This window comes from Entelurus aequoreus, linkage group LG13 (assembly GCF_033978785.1).
Source record: "Entelurus aequoreus isolate RoL-2023_Sb linkage group LG13, RoL_Eaeq_v1.1, whole genome shotgun sequence".
In the NCBI taxonomy this organism is placed as follows: Eukaryota; Metazoa; Chordata; class Actinopteri; order Syngnathiformes; family Syngnathidae; genus Entelurus; species Entelurus aequoreus.
The window spans coordinates 29,248,242-29,273,595 of record NC_084743.1 but is presented as its reverse complement, the minus strand read 5'-3'; the positions used below and the strand labels follow the sequence as shown (position 1 = coordinate 29,273,595).

The 25,354-nt window shown below is 37.7% G+C and overlaps 1 protein-coding gene across 1 annotated transcript in view; it reads right to left on the bottom strand.

Moving 5' to 3' along the window:
- wnt6b (wingless-type MMTV integration site family, member 6b) overlaps nt 1-25,354 on the bottom strand; it is a 176,302-nt gene that overhangs the window by 55,523 nt on the left and 95,425 nt on the right. Inside the window, exon 2 of the mRNA XM_062067644.1 lies at nt 19,608-19,828. Coding sequence (XP_061923628.1) covers nt 19,608-19,828 — 221 coding nt within the window. The remainder of the gene's footprint in view (nt 1-19,607; nt 19,829-25,354) is intronic.

Genomic DNA, 25,354 nt, shown 5'->3' with positions numbered 1-25,354 from the left:
GTATTAGTCTTGTTTTGGTGACACAATGTCGGTGGCAACAAGAAGCATCATTTAGGGTAATGCTCTAAAATTCAATAAAAACCCGGACAAAATGTGTTGGTTTTTAGGGGAGACATGGACAGACTCAATGAATATGTTGTTGGGTGAACAGTGTGCAGAGATGGGCCTTGGGCACCAGGTGCTGGCTGAAGTTGTTATTTTTTAATTAAGTTAGCCTCAAGTGCGTTTATTCATCGTGCTAGTTCTGAAATCTGCAATGTGGAGCATCGTGTATGTTCCAATCCTTTCAGTTTTATCTCCATCAAACATCTGCATCTAATATGCTGCTGATGAAAGTAACTGATGACAAATGAGACTCTTCCCAAGTGAGCAATATAACTGGATATGCACATTTCCATACCCACCACACACATCTCAATCATGCCAAAAAAAAAAAAATAATAATAAATAAATACCTCCATGGGGATTTATCTCCCTCCAGATGTTCTTTTCGAAATGACAAATTGCCTACATCACATTTTCCTATTCTTCTCTGTCAAATGATGTAAGTGTATAGTTGACTACATCAGTATGTACATTTTACATATACATGATGTTTTATATTCATGTTTGTCTTTTTTTACCACTTTAGGTGAGGATTATCCCAAAATTGTTGCAACATCTGCACATAGCAGCAAATACTATATAGTGCCAATATTTAAAATAACAATCTAGTAATAAAAACCCTAATAATACAGTTCTGACAGCGATCATTAGCACACTTTAATAATATCAAACATATGATATTATTTCTATGAATAATAATATTAACTAAGAATAATAATATTTACCACAATTGCATTACCATTACCTCTATTGTAGCATTCATATCAATAATAACAGCATGAAACAACTTTATTCCACATTTGTAATTTATATACAGTACAGACCAAAAGTTTGGACACACCTTCTCCGCATTCAATGCGTTTTCTTTATTTTTATGACTATTTACATTGTAGATTGTCACTGAAGGCATCAAACTATGAATGAACACATGTGGAGTTATTTACTTAACAAAAAAAAAGGTGAAATAACTGAAACATGTTTTATATTCTAGTTTCTTCAAAATAGCCACCCTTTGCTCTGATTACGGCTTTGCACACTCTTGGCATTCTCTCGGTGAGCTTCAAGCACACCTGTGAAGTGAAAACTATTTCAGGTGGCGACTTCTTGAAGCTCATCGAGAGAATGCCAGGAGTGTGCGAAAAAGTAATCAGAGCAAAGGGCGGCTATTTTGAAGCAACTAGAATATAAAACATGTTTTCAGTTATTTCACCGTTTTTTTGTTAAGTACATAACTCCACATGTATTCATTCATAGTTTTGATGCCTTCAGTGACAATCTACGATGTAAATAGTCATGAAAGTAAAGAAAAGGCATTGAATGAGAAAGTGTGTCCAAACTTGTTATCCTGTACTGTATATATACAGTAATAATAGTGTAGAATTTTAAATATAAATTGAAATTACACGAGTGGAAGTTTTATTTTCACTGTTATTCTTCGGTTAGCCTTTCCACAAATGCTCCTGACTGGCTTAAAAAGGGCGAATGGGTTGGTCGCATTTTTCAAAATAAGCCATCCTAGAAGTAAGTACTGAGAGGCAGCATAGAAAAAGGAAAATAGATATCATAAATCAGATAACCAGATGTTTAAACTTAATGTGTTGGACTGAAGTATGACATTCGTTTACGACTCTCATATAAAGATGTGACAGTAACTTTGTGAAATCAATTGAATAACTCTTAATTACTGTAGATACACCTCCAAGCAGACAAATAGCCTACGCATTATTTCTCTCTCTCTCACACACACACACACACACACACACACAGACACACACACACACACACACACAGCTTGTTGGCAGGTGGTCAAAATGCTTGATGCTAAGCATTATAAAATAGCCGGGAGATATTTTTGCAAAGTGAGATTAGAGCAATGTTTCAGTCAGGCATATTTATCTAACGACACAATCAAATGAATTCATAAAAAAGCAAAACAGTATATGCAGCATTACAAATATTTGCACAGTCAAAATGTCAAATTGTCAAGACTACATTCTTTGTGTTGCTGTCGAATTATTTACACCAAAGAGGTGTATGAAAGTAGTATGTGCAACTTCAGGGGAACCAGTTGCACATTTACCTGCAGCCTCGTAGATTGGTTAAAAAACTGATATCAAACTGATACTATATTAACTTGGATTAATGAATGTTTACTGATAGAAAGTGAGCCACGGCTTTATTAAATAATCACCTTTGATTTAACATGAAACTACTTTATAAGTCCAAATTGAAGTCAGCAAGGTAAAGTCGACCCCTTATCATTGTACTCAACAGGGTACTATTTAACATTTAGGTTATCAATTAAAGTACCAGTAGAGTGGAAAAACAAGTTGCCTCTGTATTGAAGTTATTATTATATATGTCTCGTTTATGACACCAAAAGTCTTCCAAAGTGTGCAAATAAATAGATATGATCAAAATAGTATCAATCTCACAGAGATTCCCGAGCCATTTTGAGAGATAATGAGGAAGCCAGTCACATGATCACGTGACCTCGCACTAAGAACCAAAGATCCCTTCCCTATCAACAACAATGCTAATCAAACAGACTTTGTGAGAGCCAAAAACGCTTACTTTTGAAACAATTATGATCCAGGACCGTAGAATTTTGAGGCCGAACACAAAGAGGATGAGCGATAAGGTTTAGAAGCAGAGTGATGCATGCAGTTTCGTTGTGACACTAGCATCAGTAGCATTGCTAGGTGCTAAACATACAAACTAACAATAACAAACCAGAATAAAACAAACAAAAAAAGGTGAAATAACTGAAAATATGTTTTATATTCTCGTTTGTTTAAAATAGCCACCCTTTGTTCTGATTACTGTTTTGCACACTCTTGGCATTCTCTCGATGAGCTTCAAGAGGTAGTCACCTGAAATGGTTTTCACTTCACAGGTGTGCTTGAAGCTCATGGAGAGAATGCCAAGAGTGTGCAAAGCAGTAATCAGAGCAAAGGGTGGCTAGTTTGAAGAAACTAGAATATTAAACATGTTTTCAATTATTTCTCCTTTTTGTGTTGAGTTACATAACTCCACATGTGTTCATTCATAGTTTTGATGCCTTCACTGACAATCTACAATGTAAATAATCATGGAAATAAAAAAACGCATTGAATGAGAAGGTGTGTCCAAACTTTTGGCCTGTACTGTATATCCGTTTCGATGAAGATTCAATCACAATACTCACAAAGGGTTAAACAAAAAGTTCCTGCAAGAATTGCCTGTGAGGTCTATTTCGCTATCTGGGGGATGTCAAAGTCCACCAGCTTGTCAGACCATGGCCACATTTGTCAACTACCAGGTGTGAGCTGCATTAATTATAATGTAGAATTTACTGTTAGCAAGTTTGAGACGAAGCAGAAGCTCACTGCTATCAATGGGCCGCTAAAATAGTCCGTCTGCGTTGGCGCTTATAATAACAATATCACTCATATTTGGTTAATTTTCAGGTCATGACATGTAAATGTAATATTGTTGGCAGTATAATGAGTGCAATGACTTTGAGGTGCTTCTATTTCGCTATAATTGCAAGTTAGTGCAGCAGTGCATGCACCTGGAAAAAGGTGTGGTTGAGTATTTGACATTTTATGCACAGCTTTTTGACTTCAGTATATTTTGCACACAGAGACAATCAGGGGCTTGTTTATATCCTCAGATGTAGTTTAAATAGAAAAAAAAATTAATAATATTTGGCCAATTACATAAATAAATGCACAAAACCCAAAACCAATGAAGTTGGCACGTTGTGTAATTCGTAAATAAAAACAGAATACAATGATTTGCAAATTCTTTTCAACTTATATTCAATTGAATAGACTGCAAAGACAAGATATTTAATGTTGGAACTAAGAAATGTATTTTTTTTTTGCAAATATTCATTAACTTATAATTTAATGGCAGCAACACATTGCACATGGGCATTTTTACCACAATGTTACATGGCCTTTCCTTTTAACAACACTAAGTAAACATTTGGGAACCCAGGAGACCAATTTTGGTCAGGTGGAATTATTTTCCATTGTTGCTTGATGTACAGCTTAAGTTGTTCAACAGTCCGGGGTCTCTGTTGTGGTATTTTAGGCTTCATAATGCGCCACACATTTTCAATGGGAGACAGGTCTGGACTACAGGCAGGCCAGTCTAGTACCCGCTCTCTTTTACTATGAAGCCACACTGTTGCATTAGTCCTTCTTAGATGAGCGCCGGCCCAGCGAAGATGGCGGCGTTTCTGGGTGTTGTTGATAAATGGCTTTTGTTTTGCATAGTAGAGTTTTAACTTGCACTTACAGATGTAGCGACCAACTGTAGTTACTGACAGTGGTTTTCTGAAGTGTTCCTGAGCCCATGTGGTGATACCCTTTACACGCTGATGTCGCTTTTTGATGCAGTCCGCCTGAGGGATCGAAGGTCCGTAATATCATCGCTTACGTGCAGTGATTTCTCCAGATTCTCTGAACCTTCTGATGATATTACGGACTGTAGATGGTGAAATCCCTAAATTCCTTGCAATATCTCATTGAGAAATGTTGTCCTTAAACTGTTCGACAATTTGCTCACGCATTTGTTCACAAAGTGGTGACCCTCGCCCCATCCTTGTTCGTGAATGACTGAGCATTTCATGGAATATGCTTTTATACCCAATCATGGCACCCACCTGTTCCCAATTAGCTTGTTCACATGTGGGATTTTCCAAATAAGTGTTTGATGAGCATTCCTCAACTTTCTCAGTCTTTTTTGCCACTTGTGCCAGCTTTTTTGAAACATGTTGCAGGCATCAAATTCCAAATGAGCCAATATATGCAAAAAATAACAATGTTTTCCAGTTCGAACGTTAAGTATCTTGTCTTTGCAGTCTATTCAATTGAATATAGGTTGAAAAGGATTTGCAAATCATTGTATTCTGTTTTTATTTATGACATACCAACTTCACTGGTTTTGGGGTTTGTATCCACCAAGAAGCCACTCATCGCTTACAATGCCAGCTTGTACTCTGTTTCCAACCATGCTGTTATTTACAACGTACAAATCATGCGTCACACCAGGCCACATTGCTACAATGTTGGTCAATTGCATTTGCGCATCACATATGATCGGTACATTGACCGGATACAAGTGTTTCCTGTTCACATTCACATATTTGCCATGTGATGGTGCTTTTAGATCAATATTGGTGCAGGCGACAACTCCGATTAGATTACAAAAACCAGCTACCGCTGCAAATTGCCTGTTCTGCTGCATTGTATGGGAATTTAATAGACCTGGCTAACATGTTGATAATGAACCAGGTGTTTTTATTTGCCAATAATTCCTTTCCGTCTCAAAATAAACGCTCTGTTTGCAGTGCACCATAAGCAATATCTTCTAAAGCAGCCATTGTTTCAATGTGTTGTTTTGCACCAGTTTGCCATTGATTATATAGCCATTAGAAGGGTGTACCCCACCTTTCGACTGAATGCAGCTGGAAGAGCCTTCGGCCACCCCGAAAAGGACAAACAGTAGAAAATAATGGATGGATGGATTGTTTAATTTCACACAGTGTGGCCGTTGATTGTTCATATGTCAGTCCGAGGAATAATAGTTTGCACTGTTGTGGTGTTCGGGTCTGTAGGACCCGTTTTCATTTTTTATTAAAAGAAAAATTATACAATTAATTCATTTTTCAAACTGAGACTCACTGACTTTGGCTCATTTTCTGTGAAGAACATACATCAGAATACATATTTAATGACCACACACCATACACCCCCCCTACACATTTATATTACATATAAGATGCACCCAACCACACACACACACACACACACACACACACACACACACACACACACACACACACACACACACACACACACACACACACACACACACACACACACACACACACACACACAGCAGGCCTAGACAGGAGGAGGACAGAGTGTTGGTACACAGAACATCAGAGGGTCAAATGTGCGAGAAAATGAGAGCAGACAGTGTTGGCAAACAATGTTGCAACCTTGTGTGGGAACCGCAGGTGCAGAAACACAAAAGAAGAATCCTTGTGGGATGCAGAAACTGGCAGTTAAATTTTCCGTGCAACGTTCATATTGTTGTTACTCAGCCAGCGTTTGTGGGTCTGATGGACCCGTTGAATTTAGTGGCTTTTAATGCCTCACAATCAAACACTGTTATGTTAAAATACTGAACAGATGTTTACCTTATCCCAATAAACATCTGTTCAGTATTTTAACATAAAAGTGTTAAAAGTGTCAGTTCACTCTTGGCACATTTCAACTTTGCCATAAAAAAGGGCGCACGCCGGGTTTTTGTGCTTTTGCACGCTTAATGCATGAGGCCCCTGGTCACTCTCGTGTTCTTATCAAGTGTGACAGATTCATACCTGTCAACACTCTGCACATATTTCCCCAAAAACTCCCTTACTCCCTCCTGTTCTCATATTTTTTTCCTGTTTTCTTAAGGACCCATGGCATCAAGATGACCAAAATTTCACTAGCAAGTTACCTTCATGTATTTTTTTGCTCCTGAAAATCCATCCATCCGTCCATTTTACTACCGCTTGTCCTGCCCGGGGTGGCGAGGCTGCTGGAGCGCTGCTGAAAATGAATCTGGCAATTATATCCCATAAAATAAATTTGTTTTTGAGTCATGGGTAGACAACTAAGTGTACTTGGAATGCCCCGTTTCCATTGCCAGACCCGATATGCTTCCCACTCTTGGTGTGAGGTCATCTACAGAACTGTAGCTCATTTCCCTGCGTAGACAGTGCGGATAGAGGCATTTAAAAAGATTATTTTCATCACTTAATTGCATGTTTTCTGTCACTCTGGGCCATAATTACTAAAAAAAACTGGTAAGGTTAACATTAGGAGGAAAAAATATATATAAAAGCATCGCCTCTTCCAGACTTTCAGACTCTTCCATCTCATCTTCCGTAGTCCCCATAGCCTGTTTCCTCATGCATTTCCTAAAGCATCAGTAGAAGAGGACACACAATAGAATACTGGCACCTTGTCTTCTTTTCCTTTTGTTTTTTTAGCGCCTGGTCTGCTCTTCTTTTTCTGTTTTTTTTAATCTCTTTCTTCTACTGGTTTTCCGGATCACATTTGGCTTGAGTCTTTATCATCTTTTCCATCCAAACTACGACCAAAATTATTTTTCTTCAAGATCAAAATAATTGTAATAATTGTTGCAAATTACACTTCTCATGCTTGGTCTATCCCATTTTGCACAAGTCAATTTGACAGGAAAAGTGCATAGTTTCCTCATATTCCCATCATTTGAAAATGTTGCAACTGTTGCAGTTTGGCACGCTGTGGTGTTTGCCATTCCAAAGATGCAGAGGACTGCAAGCAGCTTGCACGTAAGTTAAATAAATAAATGATAAATGGGTTATACTTGTATAGCGCTTTTTTACCTTCAAGGTACTCAAAGCGCTTTGACAGTATTTCCACATTTACCCATTCACACACACATTCACACACTGATGGTGGGAGCTGCCATGCAAGGCGCTAACCAGCAGCCATCAGGAGCAAGGGTGAAGTGTCTTGCCCAAGGACACAACGAACGTGACTAGGAAGGTAGAAGGTGGGGATTGAACCCCAGTAACCAGCAACACTCCGATTGCTGGCACAGCCACTCTACCAACTTCGCCACGCCGTACCTGATGATTGATGATTTGTTACAGGGGTGTCGAACACGGTTAAACTGAGGGCCACATCGTATATAATTTATGAATATAAATGTATAAGAATTCACCTCATGATATTATAAAATTAATTGCTATGCCTTTGATTATTATATTTGTATACACTGTAAAAAAGCATAATACTGTAAATGGAAAAACAGTACTATAGTTTTTTTTACTGTAAAATCCTGGCAACTGAGCTGCCAGTTTTTTTTTTTACTTGTGTTGATATAACTCAAGCAGATATTTCATTTGTTTTAATTTTTAAAATTAATTAATAATAGTATTATATTTGTTGCATTATTAGATAATAATGTTTAAGATATATTCAATAGCATGCAATAGATGTATGTCTGTCTGTCACAATGGAAATATTTCATTTAGTAAATGATAAAATGCTTTATTGACTCATATTATTTCAGGGCTTTCGCGGGCTGCGTTAAATGAAGTGGCGGGCCAAATCTGGCCCCCGGGCCTTGAGTTTGACACCTGTGATTTATTCAAATAGCAAGGCAAAATAACGTAAAGGGTCGTGCCCCAGGGAAAGTGCATGTGAAGCTTGAGGCTAACTTAGCACAGCAATGTAGAGACAATAGAAACAGTAGCATAGTAGTAGCATTAAGCCAACATAAACAGTTGCATGTAGGGGAACGACAATCACAAAATTTTGGCGGAGTGAGACCTGTCTAAGAAGGGTGCGTGATTAGTGATGGCAGCAGGTGGGGACACTAATCAACATAGAGAAACTGGTGTGTAGGCTCAAACGTTCCTAGCAACGAGAATGTAAACGAAGGAAGGCAGGGAGTGCTAGGAACAGACCTAAACACAAAACCTAGCATAAATAACAACACAAATAACAACAACAAAATGACAAGACATGACCTGTACACACCAACAATGCATCTGGCAGCAATATTAAATTCCTTCAAATTCTGAATGAAATTATCGTGATGAATATGCTACCAAAAAGATCGATGATCGCAATTAATTTGAGTTTGATCGCGATGATCAGCTGTTAGCATTTTTACCTCGATCAAACATGGGTGAAATGTCTGTTAGAAGTTACCGCAGTAGTAGACAGTAGGGAAGCAACGATGCTTGGTATAATCCTGCACGAAACAATCAACCTTTATTGACCGTGATCCTGTGTGTGTCTGTGAATGTGTGTGTGTGTTTGTGTTAGAGCTGGGCGATATGGACGAAAAAGTATATATCGATATATTTTTACTTAAACTCAATATTCGATATATATCTCGATATATTTTCCGGTGAAAATATTTATATAAAGATATTCATTTTTGAGCGAGATTCACTGAAATTGAAGTGAATGACAAGTGTACTGTAAACAGTCAGTGGCACTTTTATTAACCCAGTTAGTCAAGATGGGTATTAACAGCACATAAAATAAACTCATTAAGTAGCACATAATTACATAACATAAATAAAATAGAAAAACAAATAATGTATAAATAAAATAGAAACATATTTTTTCTACATAAAATAAATAACATAGCGGTGCAAATAATACAAAATGTATCAAAATCAGATAAAAAATTAATTTGCAGGCAGGCACTTTTTAATTCCCAGCCGACGATGTAATGGACTGTCACACACGTACGGTTCTGTGGTCCTACTGGTTTCAAAATTATTCAACTATTCAATGTCAAAATATAAAGAGTAGAAATAATGAACAAAATGTCAGCTACGGTCTTGTTGAAAAACACCAATGAAAATGAAATGTAGCATTTGGACAGACTTTCACCAGTAATCATGCCCTGAAGGCAGACTTGCAGGCACTCAAAAAAAATGTCTTTGTGACTGAACTTATTGAATTGGTCCCGACTGGGAGAATAAACACACCCACTAATTTAATCAGAAAAAATATATTTTTAGATTTTTAATCAGACTTGTTTATTTATGTGTTTGGAAAGGTTAAACTCCTCTGATGTAAAATGTATGTGGAGGAAGATGTGGCCAGCGCTGCCTGCAGGAGCAAAGGTCACCGCCTCTGTCCATGGTGCTGAGGACAGACCACCATCAGACGGGGGCGTGGCAGTGCTGACGACGAGACACAGCTGGCAGGTGATTAGATTTCACCGGTGGTACGTGTTAATCTAATCATCTGTTGTCTTTAACAGGAAGCGGCCGGGAGCAGGAGGGGAGAGAGGATACGGACGTGACTGAAAAGTCATGTTCTGGGGGGTAAAGACTTTTGAGAAAACCTATGTACATAAAAACCTTTGTTAAAAACTGCACGCTTGGCTCTTGTGCCGTGTCTACAGTGGAACTGCTAGGAAGCAACTTCCACAATGTACTAAAACACTATTCAGACTCCTTTTGTCCAAATCATTTTTTAGTTTGTGGATAAAAACATTTTGCTCCTGAAATAATCATTAAACTTGTTTAATACACATTATTTTACAGAACCTCAAATGCAAACTGCACTTCAATGTACTTTTATTAGATATAAGCTAAAGTATTTGAGTTTTTTTAAAAACTCCCAAATGTGGGTCATCGCTTGCCATTTGCCAAAGCAGTGGTGAGAATCCCTCATGTATACAAGTAATTAAAGAATACAAATACTAATTTAGCATTTGAAAGTGTTGTTTAGTAAAAGTTCATTTGAAATACAAGTCTTATAGTATTCAGCACATCGCTGATACTTTGTTTACTGCAGAATGTTTGTGATGACAAGCAAAAAAAAACAAAGAACTTTGAGAAGAAAAAAAGTTGTTATCTTTACCCCCACAAAATGTAACGAAAAAGGAGCAAATATGTGGCCTTAAAACCATGGAATGTAGCGTGGGTTATCTGTACTGTTGCACCTCGAGTAAATACAATTATAGAAATGAACAAAGTGAGCTATTAGCAAGTATTACCTCAATCAAACATGGCGGAAATGCCTTTGCAAGATACTGCAGTAGTAAATAGTAGGGATGCAATGGCGCTCGCTAGAATCCTGCACCAGACAATCCACCTTTTAAATAAAAAATAAATAAATAGTGATATTATTTGAGATCGGATACTATGAAAAAATGAATTGTCATTTTTATTTTTTTTGCAATATCGCCCTGCCTTAGGCTGATGCAGGGCCGACCACATTCCCAACCACATTTTGGAACTAAAAATGGGCGTTCCAAAATGTGCTGAAACTTGTTAGGAAACAAGCGTAAAATCACTTCTGTGTCTATTTTGGGGGATTTTACCTGTAGATGTCATTTCCAGGTCCAGAATTCTGACATAAGTGCTAACGTCAGCACTTTCAAGAAAAAAAATGTGATACTGCCTGAGCCGCACCGCTTCCGGGGCTATCAGGCAAAAGGGTTCGTGGCCGTACCTACCATAGAAGACACATAGATAATATATTCCGTATTTTTTTAAATGACGAAGAGAAGGTGATATGACTGACTGCACATCAAGGTTGTACGGTATAGTACCGCGATACTAATGAATCATATTCGCTACTATACCGCCTCTAAAAAGTACCGGTCCTTTTTTAAAATGTATATTATGTTTATAATCTCAGGAAATATGACCTTGGACACATGAAGACTTTGAATATGATTAATGTAAGATCCTGTAACGACTTGGTATCGGATTGATACCCAAATGTGTGGTATCATCCAAAACTAATGTAAAGTATCAAACAAGAGAAGAATACGTGGTTATTACATTTTAACAGAAGTGTAGATAGAACATGTTAAAAGAGAAAGTAAGCAGATATTAACAGTAAATGGACAAGTAGATTAATAATTAATTTAATAATTTTGACAAAATAATAGAATGGAAAATGACACAATATGTTACTGCATACGTCAGCAGCTAAATTAGGAGCCAAGTTGTATATTCACTATTTTATTTAAAGACAAACTTGCAATAAAACATATGTTTAATGTACCGTAAGATTTTTAGTTAAAATAAAGCCAATAATGCAATTTTTTGTGGTCCCTTTATTAGGAAAAGTACTGAACAGTATCGGAATAATTTTGGTACCGGTAGCAAAATATTGGTATCGGGGAAACACTACTGCACATATACTTGTGTAGGACATCACTTGTGCGTTTGCATAACCGCACGTGAATTAGATCACCCTCTTGTAATTTTAGGATGTTTGGTCATCACAGTGGTTTGTACAGACCGCCTACAACAGACAGGGTTTCCCCGACATGTAACTGATCGTGGCGCACCACCACGGCAAAATAAATGCCGCCACACCTACATAAAAAAATTAAAAAATATATTTAATGAAAACAAGTTTAAATAATATTTGTACAAATTTATATACTGTATATAGTGTATTATTTATGTATTATTTATTTATTAGTCTTGTCTTGTCGGGAAAACGATTTGCCATGGCTTTTAACATGAAATTTTCACAATAGCCCCATTTTTTTGTGCATTTCTGCTCAGTATTTTCCAGCTTGTGGCTCAACAGTAACTGAACGCCTTACGGAATGAGCCTGAGCGTCAAAAAGTAGTCAGGGCGCATACGTGTTAATCGCCCGTTGAAAAAAAAAGGGCCGAATGTTCATGTGATGTTGTGTATTGTTTGATTGATTGATTGAAACTTTTATTAGTAGATTGCACAGTACAGTACATATTCCGTACAATTGACCACTAAATGGTAACACCCGAATAAGTTTTTCAACTTGTTTAAGTCGGGGTCCACGTTAATCAATTCATGGTAAATTCATGTTCAGTAGTAGAGTTGTGAAATCATCCATCCAGCCATCCATATTCTACCTCTTGTCTCTCCTGTGGTCGCGGGGGTGGCTGGAGCCTATCACAGCTGCATTCATGTGGAAGGGGGAACACGTCGCCACCTCATCGCAATTAATGCATAATAATCGTGAAACCGTGATGACACTCAGCATCAAGGGTTGGAATTGGGGGTTAAATCACCAAAAAGTATTCCCGGGCGCGGTTACCGCTGCTGCCCACTGCTCCCCTCACCTCCCAAGGGGTGATCAAGGGTGATGGGTCAAATGCAGAGAATAATTTCGCCACACCTAGTGTGTGTGTGACAATCATTGGTACTTTAACTTTAACTTAATTAATCCTCAGACTATAATCGTACGTGAAAACATATCATTGTTGCATCACTACTCGACAACACTCGGAAAACACATCCTGTAGCCTTCAAAATAAAAGCATGAAGGTGACAATACGACTGCAAATCAAGTACACTGCAAAAACTAAAATATAAGTAAGATTAAATATCTCAAATAAGGGTGATATTTGCTTAATTTCTGTCTGATAAGATAATTATTCTCACTAAGCAGATTTTATGTTAGAGTGTTTTACTTGTTTTAAGGGTTTTGGTCCTAAATTGTCTCAGTAAGATATTACAGTTTGTTGCTGAGATTGTATGACCTATATTGAGTAAAACATGCTTGAAACTAGAATATCAACTGTTGCAAAGCTGTGTCATCAACACTCACAAGTTTAAAACAACTTTTTTAAAGTAATAATTTCTTACTTCAAGCATGAAAAAAAAAATCATGACTTTGACACAATTGTGTCTCATCATAAAACAGATGACAGTCAAATGGACTTTGCTGTTTTATTTTCAATGAAACAATAGAACATACGTACTCATACGATGTTATTAGTGAGAACATACTTATTTTAAGGTATTTTTGGGTTCATTGAGGTTAGCTAATTTGACTTGTTTTGGAAAGTCTTGACAAGCCTAATTTTCTTGCTCTATTGGCAGATAATGTTGCTTAGTTCAAATAAAATACCTCTAATTTTTTTTTTTTTTATTCTTGTTTTTGAACACTGACTTTTTGCAGTGTAGGCAGTAAGGTTTCCCGTTTACCCCCGTCTTTACGAAAAATGTATCTTAATTCTCAAATGCAAATATTGACAGGCATATACATATTGGCAAGTAGTTTACAAAATGAATATGACTTTTCTTTATTAATGCACCCTTTTCTATTGTCGTGCAGCATTTTGTATGGAGGAAAACTAGTTAGAATGCATATGAGCAGGCATTACAAGTGGATTCAGGTCACAGAGTGTTGCAAAACAAAGGAGCCATTTGGCCTGGCTTATAGACAGGCAGGAATGTACGATTAATTACTAGCCTGTCTTCTGCCGGTAGATTCTTGCCCTCTCTTCCTGTCTCTTTTACTTCAAAGATTGAAAACCCTAATGAGCTGGGTGTTTTTTTATTTCTTCATAAAAAAAAGTACATTAGTGCATTAAGGAGACCCAAATGGCTTTAATTACACACTCAGTACACACTATTTGTGCAGGTGTTAACTTGTTTCTGTTGATTTACCGTGCAGTTAAAGGCTGTGTAAAGCCACTCAATGATCTCTCCATGAGCGTAATCATAGGAGAGGAAAACCAACAACGTAATTGTGGGAGACCCCGCCGTGACCCGTCAGCCATATTGCAGACTTCAAAGAGCTGCAGGAAGATGCTCAGAGTAGATGTTCGCTGATCGTTTCAAGCATACCGAATCTGATGAAGAGTAGAAGCAGTCGAGTGTGAATATGTCTAGTCGGTACCACAACAGCTGCCCTTGTCTTCTGGACCATAATTAGACCGGGACCTTACCTTAAGTTGCATATTAGTGAGGTCAAAGGTTTAAAACCCTCAATCAGCTCAGAGTAGAAAATAGGGTGACAGTATTTCGTAGGTTATGTGTGATTTCTTCAGTGCTTAAAGCAGTGGTTCTTAACCTTGTTGGAGGTACCGAACCCCACCAGTTTCATATGCGCATTCACCGAACCCTTCTTTCAAATTCAAGTTATATGTTTTTGGTAACACTTTAATATGGGGAACATATTCTAAGTAATAAAGACTTCATTTAGAGTTATTTGGTTAGGGTTAGGGCCAGGGTTAGAGGGTTAGGGTTATAATAAGGCCATACCGAATAAGACATTAATAAGTACTTAATAATGACTAGTTAAGAGCCAATATGTTACTAATTTGCATGTTAATAAGCAACTAATTAATGGTGAATATGTTCCCCATACTAAAGTGTTACCATGTTAAAATGAACCGTGCATGAACATCACCTTGTTCAAACAACAAAACCAACACGGTGCATAAACTCACAACAAATTACACACCTGCAAATCAGTCAGCTGTTGCCGTATCTGTAATACGCCGATAGGGAGAAGTTTGTATTTACACAATGAGTCGGGTGTGTCTTGACCTCCGCCGAACCCCTGAGCCCGACTCACCGAACCCCTAGGGTTCGATCGAACCCAGGTTGAGAACCACTAGCTTAAAGGGAACTTGTCTTACCTGTTTGTACCCCTTGTTTTCTGGATCCCCAAAAGTCACGAACATTTCAAAACAAACCATGGAGGCATAGCGGAGATAGTTATAAAACAATCTTGCCTTCTTTCAAACTTGCTCAAAATGAGCTGTTTATAATTTGAGACTTTAGTGACCTATTTTGTCTGAGCTACACTACCGTTCAAAAGTTTGGGGTCACATTGAAATGTCTTTATTTTTGAAGGAAAAGCCCTGTACTTTTCAATGAAGATAACTTTAAACTAGCCTTAACTTTAAAGAAATACACTCTATACATTGCTAATGTGGTAAATGACTATTCTAGCTGCAAATGTCTGGTTTTTGGTGCAATATCTACATAGGTGTATAGAGGCCCATTTCCAGAAACTATCACTCCAGTGTTCTAATGGTACAATGTGTTTGCTCATTGGCTCAGAAGGCTAATTGATGATTAGAAAACCCTTGCGCAATCATGTTCACACATCTGAAAACAGTTTAGCTCGTTACAGAAGCTACAAAACTGACCTTCCTTTGAGCAGATTGAGTTTCTGGAGCATCACATTTGTGGGGTCAATTAAACGCTCAAAATGGCCAGAAAAAGAGAACTTTCATCTGAAACTCGACAGTCTATTCTTGTTCTTAGAAATGAAGGCTATTCCACAAAATTGTTTGGGTGACCCCAAACTTTTGAACGTTAGTGTATGTCAGCAGATATCGCCTCATACAGTAGAGGTTTTACCTGGAGAGTTGTGTGTATTTGTAGTCAGTAAGTTCCTTATGTTGCTGTGTGCTCTTGTTGTGGGGTAGACTGGCTCATACATGCACATGCATCCTAAAATTCTCCGCTCTTGCAATTTTTTAATTTTTTTATTATTATTATTATTTTTTTTAAATTAATCAATCCAACAAAATAATACACAATAATACCATAATAATGCAATTCCAATTCCAAAACCAAACCGGACCCAGCAACACTCAGAATAGCAATAAACAGAGCAATTGAGAGGACACAAAAACATGACACAAAACAATCCAAAAGCAGTCAAACAAAAATGAATATTATCAACAGCAGTATCAATATTAATAACAATTCCAACATAGCAGTGATTAGAAATCCCTCATTCACATTATCATTACCGCCAATTTTCAAAAAAAATAAAAACATTTAAAAAAATGAACAATAGTGTCACAGTGGCTTACACTTGCATCACATCTCATAAGCTTGACAACACATTGTGTCCAATATTTTCCACAGAGATATAATAAGTCATATTTTAGGTTAATTTAATAGTTAAAAGAAATTTAAATAGTTGATCCCATATTCTAATATATGACTCTTGTGTTTTCCAGTCAGTATGAGTTGGACTATCAACATTTATCCATGTTTTTAATATTATCCTTTTTGTTATGATGCATATTGAAAGAAATGCATTTTTACTCTTTGATGACACATTACTAAATCGATGCAGATCACCAAGAATACAAGTTTGCAGTGTCATTGGGATGTTTATATTTATGATTGTGATTGCTTCTTTTGTTGTTTTCAACCATAACTCTTTTATTCTCTGACATTCCCACGATGCAATTTCTGTTGCAATTTCTGATACAAAGTAGCGTATAGTTCTAACTTATATCTGTCAGTAGACTCGATATGGAAGCGCTAAAAACTACAACATGGCTGATGCAGTCGAAGGGAGACTTGACCTGGAGGAGAGCTTCACCACGTAAATAAGACCGCCCACAAAACGGCGCATTCTGAAGAGACAGTCAGAAAGAGGCTTGAAGATAGTCTGTAAAACAAAACCTATGCAAAATTTTGACCAAAGTACAAACAAAAATCTTAACATCTTAATCTTAACATCATAATTGTGATGTTTATAAAAAATATTTCTTAAACGTTAACTGTCTTATTTTGTAAGGCAATGCCATTTTAGTTTGTTTCTGGTGGGACAATTTAGTTGAATGCACAGGTACATCACTTCCTGATTTCGTCAAAACAAGGACAAAGAGGAAAGCCATCAGGTTTTAAGCAATCTGTTCGCATCCTTAACACAAGACTGACAAATCAATGTTGTAAGAAGTGGTGGTGCATTGATCAGTTGTTTGTGTACAGATATCAGTCATTATTTCATGCAAATACTTACTATAATTTATGTTTAAAAACTATGTTAAAAAAAACACTATGCTAATCGCAGGTTATGCTAATTCAGACTGCATTAAAATTATGCATTGTCATGATAAAAAGCCAACAGGCACTCTATTCTTTTTTTTTTCTGTCTTTTTTGACAGTTTTCACTCTGTGCCATGGGGAATGAACCCAGTAAAGTTCCCGACTTTATAGCGACGGTGCATGTGTTTGTTATGGATAGAGTTTAGTGTGATGTTAAGTCTCCGAAACATTATAATAATGTTATATTTTTTTACATTTAAAACACTTCTTTGTGGTTTATATAACATGTAATAATGGTTCTTTGGTCAATATTTTGCTTAGATCACCGTATTTCCTTGAATTGGCGCAGGGAATATAGTATTCGCACGTCTAGAATTACTGCCGGGTCAAACTCGTTTCTCAAAATAATTAACGCATGCTTGGCCTTATTGCCGGTTCATTATTAACGCCGGATCAAATTCGTTTCGCAAAATATTAATTTTATTAGCGCATGTCTATAATTTTCGCCGGGTCAAACTCGTTTCGCAAAATATTTAGCATATGTCTACAACTTCCGCCGGGTCAAATTCGTTACGTCACGAGTGACGCTTTACCTGTCCTCATTTTCAAAATGGAGGAAGCTGCTTTCAGTAGTTTGCAATCGCACAAAGGAAAAAAGATAAAGAGTTATTCACTAGGATTTAAGGTCCAAGCTATAGAATACCGGTACAGTATGCTAAAAAGAACAGTAAGCAGCTATGTTTTATAAATATACCGTAGCTGCGTGTGTCAAATACAGTATGAGTCATTAAATGACTCCCGCCTCCTGGTGGTAGAGGGCGCTAGTGATCCTTCTTGCGACTTCCGGTACTGCAGAAGAAGTGACAACACGCAGCAACAGATTTTTTTTTCCTCTCGCCTGAACTTTTAACATGGAGGATTACATACCGGTATCTAAAATAAAACAGTTTTCTAAACTGGACTTTCAATCGAAGCAGGAGGTAATAATTAAAGGAGTATCTCCATCGAGACAGAGAGACTTTTAAAACTGAAGAAAGAAAATAAGGAAGACTTCTATAAACAAGTTATCGATGCTTTTGGTCAGAAGGAGCTGCAAATGGACTCCATTTACAAGTACAGGTAAGACCATAATAAAAAAAAAAATATTAAATGTGCTTTTCATGATGGTATGCTTACATCACACTCAAAGCGCACGCCTAAATTTACCGCATTCCTTTTGGTAAACGCCGGAGTGAGAAGAGGTTTTAAAATAATTAGCGCATGCACAGCCCTCCCGCAGGCTTCCGGTAAACGCCGTGACAGGAGGTTTTAAATTAATTAGCGCCCCTAAAATAAGGAAATACGGTAAGTTTTACAGACCGTCCTCAAGCCGCTTTCTTACCGTCTCTTAAGGATGATTTGTTTTGTGGGCGGTCGTATTTACGTGCCTCCACTTCGACTGCGTCTTCTTCCCGTCAGCCATGTTGTCGTATTTAGCGCTTCCATATTGAGTCTACTGACAGATATAAGTTAGAACTATAGGCATATTTGGGTTGGAAATGGCAACAGCGGAAGACAACAAGAGGTAAGAGAAAAAGAAGGACCTTATTGACTACAACGAGGGACTTGCCCAAAGATCTTAGGGTATATTTCTACCATATGGAGACGTCACAGAACAGAGCTAATTCTAAACGGCACATGGTTAGAGTGTCCGCCCTGAGATCGGTAGGTCGTGAGTCCAAACCCCGGCCGAGTCATTCCAAAGACTATAAAAATGTCCCATTACCTTCCTGCTTGGCACTCAGCATCAACGGTTGGAACTGGGGATTAAATCACCAAAAATGATTCCCAGGCGTGGCCGCCACTGCTGCTCACTGCTCCCCTCACCTCCCAGGGGGTGAACAAGGGGATGGGTCAAATGCAGAGGACAAATTTCACCACACCTAGTGTGTGTGTGACAATCATTGGTACTTTAACTTTAACTTAAGTATGAAGGAAGTCAAGATTGTTTTGTAAGTATCTCCGCAATAACTCCACAGTGTATATTCAAATTTAATGGACTTATGGGGATCTTGAATACACAAAAGCAGGCACCATCAGGTGGGAAAAGTTGGTTTTACACAATAGGTTCTTTTAGGAGAAAAATGTAAACGAAAATATACAAAAGTTTGCTTGGCCAACACAGATTGCATTGTCTATGTTAAAGTCAGAGGCCACTAAGAGCTCGTGAACCGAGCAGAAAAGTGTCCTCTCCAATGTGTTGGTAACAAAGAAGTGTCCAAATTTTCCATGCCCAATGTGCCATACATTCATGTTGTCTATACACACATAAATGTCAAAGTTTTGATCATCAGACACATTTCATTGGAACTTTTATTGGTGAAAGACAGAAAAAAAAGAGCATTGGTTACTCACCTTGTTGCAGTATTTTGCCAAAGTATTTGTTGTGGCTCGTGCAGTTCCATCGGCGGTACCTGAACTGGTATTGGCACTCTCTAATGCCCAACCTTGTGCCCTTGGCCACCTCATTTACTATTTCCGGCTGGGTCTGACAGAGTTCGGCCTGCTTGCCAACCAGACGCTTTGCCTTCCTGCATATGCTGTTCGGGTCCATTACCAGTGGACTGCCCGCCGCCCTAGACAGGATAAGATAATGTTGAGAGTGAGACAACCCACAAGCAAACAATCAAAGGGTCACATGACTGAATGACAATCATATAGTAAAACTGATGCTGAATTCAGGAAATTGATTATTCCCTTCAGAAATTTGAGATTTACGCTAATTCAACCATTTTCCGATTCATTCGCGGCCTCGCAACCTTGTGCACTTTCCTCAATATTCCCGCACATTTTGGCCGATCATCGACATTTTCACCAATCGAAATTATCTCAGCAGCACTCAAACCAATCAAATGTCTCAATGCATCGGGCCACGTCTTCCACATATATGTTGACATTGACAGATTCCATAATTCACTCCTTTAACAACAAAAATTACGGCTATAGATCGCTCTCAACAGTTACCCAATGTTCTCACCAAAAGTGCGGGTAAGCTATGTGCAGTGTCAGAACATAAACGAAAGTTTGCGTTCAACTTTCAACCTATAAATATGCACAAATGTCTGCAACTGGTTTAAGCCTAAAGAAAACTGTGCCCTTTCCATTGCAATTATTAGGAAGAACTTCTGCGTTCGTAGTTAACTCAAAATTGTTCCCGATTAATCACAGATACATAGAATTCTTCATCATTAATAAGTGTACCCCTAGACCAGGGGTGTCCAAAGTGCAGCCCGGGGGCCATTTGCGGCCCGCAGCTAATTGTTTAGCGGCCCGCCACACATTCTGGAAATGCCATTGCAAAAATCAAAAAAACATTAAAAAAGTGGAATGAGGTGAAATCTAACTAGAAAACGTTGCAATGTTGACACAAAGCTTTCATGTAGGCTGTTTTTTGAAATTTTGTCTATCTTTGTTTCCCTTTTTTTGCCATTGCTCAAAAAAAAAAAAAAAAAAAAAAAAAATCTTAATAATGAATTATTGACATCTTCAAGGCTCCATTTACTTCAAATATTTCACATTGAAATGTTTTATGTGGAAAAATATTGCATATATTGTGTGGTTGCCAAATAAAAACATCCAAGTTTTCTTTGACAAAAGAGCATAAAACAAACAAAATAATAGTTCAAACGTAAAATGACAGATATACTGTATCTGAAGTTGATCTCGTAACTTAAGTGTTGAAAGTAAAACAAATAATAATAAAAATGTATCACTTTATGAGTGGGGTACCTTTTGGATCCCAAAGATATTTAGTGGGATTTTATTTATCTCTTCACTGTGATTAATCAAAAATAATAATGAAAATAAAATCAATGGTGTCATGCATTATTGATCTTTTCAGGGCTCCAATTACTTCACATCAAACATTGCTTTCTGAATGTTTTGGGAGGTGGGGGAAATACTGCATATTTCAGTTGTACTATAAAAAAACTAAGTTGTTTTCTACAGAAAAGGGATATATAATAATAGGCAATAATAATTTGACTTGTTTTTAACATTTTAACGACTGAGACCCTTTACGGGCCCCAGGATCCCTAATTGTTAAAAAAAAAAATAATCTATATATTTTGTTATGGTTTGAAAATGAAAAATATCAAAATGGCCCCCGCATGCTTTAATTTTTCAGTGGAAAAAGTTTGGACACCCCTGCCCTAGACAGATAATTGTCAAGTTTTTATTACCATGACTGAACAATTGTATTTTGCTTTAATTAAAAAAATGTTAAACATTGTGCTTTTTTAAACAGCTCAACCCAAAATGGACATAAACACGCTTTTAATGACAATAAACTATTTTTTTTAAGTGTGTTGGTGTTGGTCTCTTGCCGGATTTTGTATTTTGTAAAAATACAGAATAGGTATTATTGCTGTACGAACACTTGCATTCAGAGGAGGAGCTACACCATGTTTAGATACCAGATGCACGCATTATTAACACAAGATGTGGAATGCTATAATCATGCTTTGATTGTCAAAGATGATATATCTACCTGAATAAATGCTACCAATATTCTGTACATTACATGTGAGAACAAGTTAATGGTATTCTTCTCTCTGCATGACAACAATGATTTGACCTTCTCTATTTATCATTGAAATGTAATATTCAGCCTGCTAAATATTCTGTAATTGTGGACTATCAATCAGAACAGGTTATAAAAGAATGTACAATTTATTTTATTCTGCCAGAAAACGTTTATTTATGTAGAAATATCACAGATTACAGTACAAAACATCTTTGACAAAGCATGATTGCAATGTAAGAAGATTTTTCATTTTGTTATGTAGTTAGACCGGGTTTGAGGCCCAGCACGATTATTGTGGAGCCGGAAGTGTGTGATTGGTTTGAGAGGAGGTGTCTTGAAATGTTTTGACGACGTGAACGTCTCCAATAAGAAATGACTCTCGACTCTCTGCTTTCCGTTTTTCTGTTCTGTTTTTATTCCATTTTACTAACCAAGTTATTGTAACAATCTTTATTGGGAAGAACTTTTGCGACTTCAAGCATATAAAAAAAGGTCTGCGGGAACCTATGGGTTGCTGTCAATGTCCAAAAAGTTGCAAATTATGCACATTTTTATAAGATTTGTTAAAACCATGTGCTTTTTAGGGTTAGGATTACAGAAAACACATAAAACACTGATTGTAAATTTAAAAATACTGCAAGGGGGTATTGTTAATAAAATGCGCATTAAGGCCGCAATAATCTTTTAAAATAAAAGCGAATTAAATCCTGGAGGGACTGTTTTAGTGTGTAGTGCAAGGTTAGACTTATTGTCTCCTTAACAAAACAAAAACCTGACACACATCCTGTTATTTAGGGCAGCTGTGGTTGCGGGAACTAGGCTTTTCCCAAATGATTGTAATTTCCAGGACCTGTGATCTGAGGGTGGAAGTGTGAGATACTTGTGTAGTCGTGTGTAGAGTTATGTTCTATTGGAAATGCAATTCATATGTTTGCCATGTCGATGGGCTCAGGGAAGTTGGGTATGAGCAGTCCAATCATTTTGGTAGTAGTCCTGGTTATGTGTGTGAGTTTTGTCTGTATTTTACTGGGGCCGTACTTATCAAGCTTCTTAGAATTACTCCTAAGAAGTCTGCTAAGAGTTGACTTAAGAGTAAATAAATTCTTCGCTGAAAGCTGCACTTAAAAGTTAGTTATCAAGCGTCTTACTCACACTTTCAGCGAAGTGTAGGACTGAATCTTAAGTGTCACACTCAGAGCTGAATTACGACATTACTATGTGCCGTAAACGGAATTTTAGGTGACGTCATTTCTGTGTCCATAGAAATGACCAATCACGGAAGGGAATCCGTTGTCTAAGAATAAAGAAATATCTTGGAAATATTTAAGTGGACAATGGGAGTGTATATTTTGACAATAAACTACAAAACAATACAAAACAAACTAGTCCCCGCCGGCACTCACGCTACCGCTCCCTCTCTTCTATCGCCCACACACTCACTGACGTCACTCACCTCACGGCCACACACATACGCTACTGTCATAACATTTTCTTTCCAATTCATTAATTAGGCAACTAATTTGAAACTGGTGTGGGTGGCTCTATATATACTAGCCCACTGCAGACACATGCAGAAATCAACAAGGAATCGAAAAGTATTAAATCTGTGACAAAAATAATATCCGCTCTGTCTAAACGATACCGTTTGATCAGCTGCTCGTCATCAAAAAAAGCAAAACATTGGTCCGTTCCCTGAACGTTCGCGCACGTCTCTCTCGCCTCAGTGCCATCCCCTGCTGGCAACTCCTAACCACTTAAGACACCTCTGAAGGTCTCTTAAATATCGTGGAGAGTAGGAGTGATTCTTAGACTTAAGAACGTTGATAAAAAGCTTTTATTCTTAAGTTTGAGAGTAGGACTAAATTTCGCAAATTTTCAGGACTTAAGTGTAAAATGGCACTCTAAGAAGCTTGATAAGTACGGCCCCTGGTGTTTAGAAAGCAAGTGGAACAGTTGCAAAGGATGGGTTGGATAATGTGTTGATACAACAGAAGCAGGTATGGGGGCAACACAAAATCACTAATTAGTTTTCACTGATGGCCATAATTTGCAAAGCATTCCAAGCAATGGGCCTTAATGTTGACCCATAAAATATGAATAATAATTTGACCAGTAAAATAGTGTTGGATCTGTCATGTTATTGCTGCTATTGCTTTTAATAATACAAAACCAGTGAAGTTGGCACGTTGTGTAAATCGTAAATAAAAACAGAATACAATGATTTGCAAATCATTTTCAACCTACATTCAATTGAATAGACTGCAAAGAGGTGATACTTTTTAATTTTTGGCAAATATTAGCTCATTTGGAATTTGATGCCTGCAACATGTTTCAAAAAAGCTGGCACAAGTGGCAAATTAGACTGAGAAAGTTGAGGAATGCTCATTAAACACTTAATTGGAACATCCCACGGGTGAACGGGCTAATTGGGAACAGGTGGGTGCCATGATTGGGTATAAAAAAAAGCAGCATCCATGAAATGCTCAGTCATTCACAAACAAGGCTGGGGCGAGGGTCACCACTTTAAGAAACAAATGCGTGAGCAAATTGTCGAACAGTTTAAGAACAACTTATCTCAACCAGCTATTGCAAGGAATTTAGGGATTTCACCATCTACGGTCCGTAATATCATCAAAAGGTTCAGGGAATCTGGAGAAATCACTGCACATTAGTGGCAATGCCCATGACCTTCGATCCCTCAGGATCAAAAACCGACATCAGTGTGTAAAGGATATCACCACATGGGCTCAGGAACACTTCAGAAAACCACTGTCAGTAACTACAGTTGGTCGCTACATCTGTAAGTGCAAGTTATGCAAAGTGAAAGCTATTCATCAACAACACCCAAAAACGCTCCCTGTTTCGTTGGGCCCGAGCTCATCTAAGATGGACTGATGCAATGTGGAAAAATGTTCTGTGTTCTGACGAGTCCACATTTCAAATTGTTTTTGGAAACAGTGGACGTCGTGTTCTCCGGACCAAAGAGGAAAAGAACCATCCGCACTGTTATATGCGCAAAGTTCAAAAGCCAGCATCTGTGATGGTATGGGGGTGTATTAGTGCCCAAGGCATGGGTAACTTACACATCTGTGAAGGCACCATTAATGCTGAAAGGTACATACAGGTTTTGGAGCAACATACGTTGCCATCCAAGCAACGTCTTTTTCAAGGACGCCCCTGCTTATTTCAGCAAGACATTGCCAAGCCACATTCTGCACGTGTTACAACAGCAAGGCTTCGTAAATGCGGGTACTGGACTGGTCTGCATGTAGTCCAGACCTGTCTCCCATTGAAAATGTGCGGCACATTATGAAGCGTAAAATACCACAACGGAGACCCCCGGACTGTTGAACATCTTAAGCTGTCCATCAAGCAAGAATGGGAAAGAATTCCACCTAAAAAAGCTTAAAATTGGTCTCCTCAGTTCCCAAACGTTTACCGAGTGTTGTTAAAAGGAAAGGCCATGTAACACAGTGGTAAAAATGCCCCTGTGCCAATTTTTTTGCAATGTGTAGCTGCCATTAAAATCTAAGTTAATGATTATTTAAAAAAAATAAAAAATGTTTCTCAGTTCCAA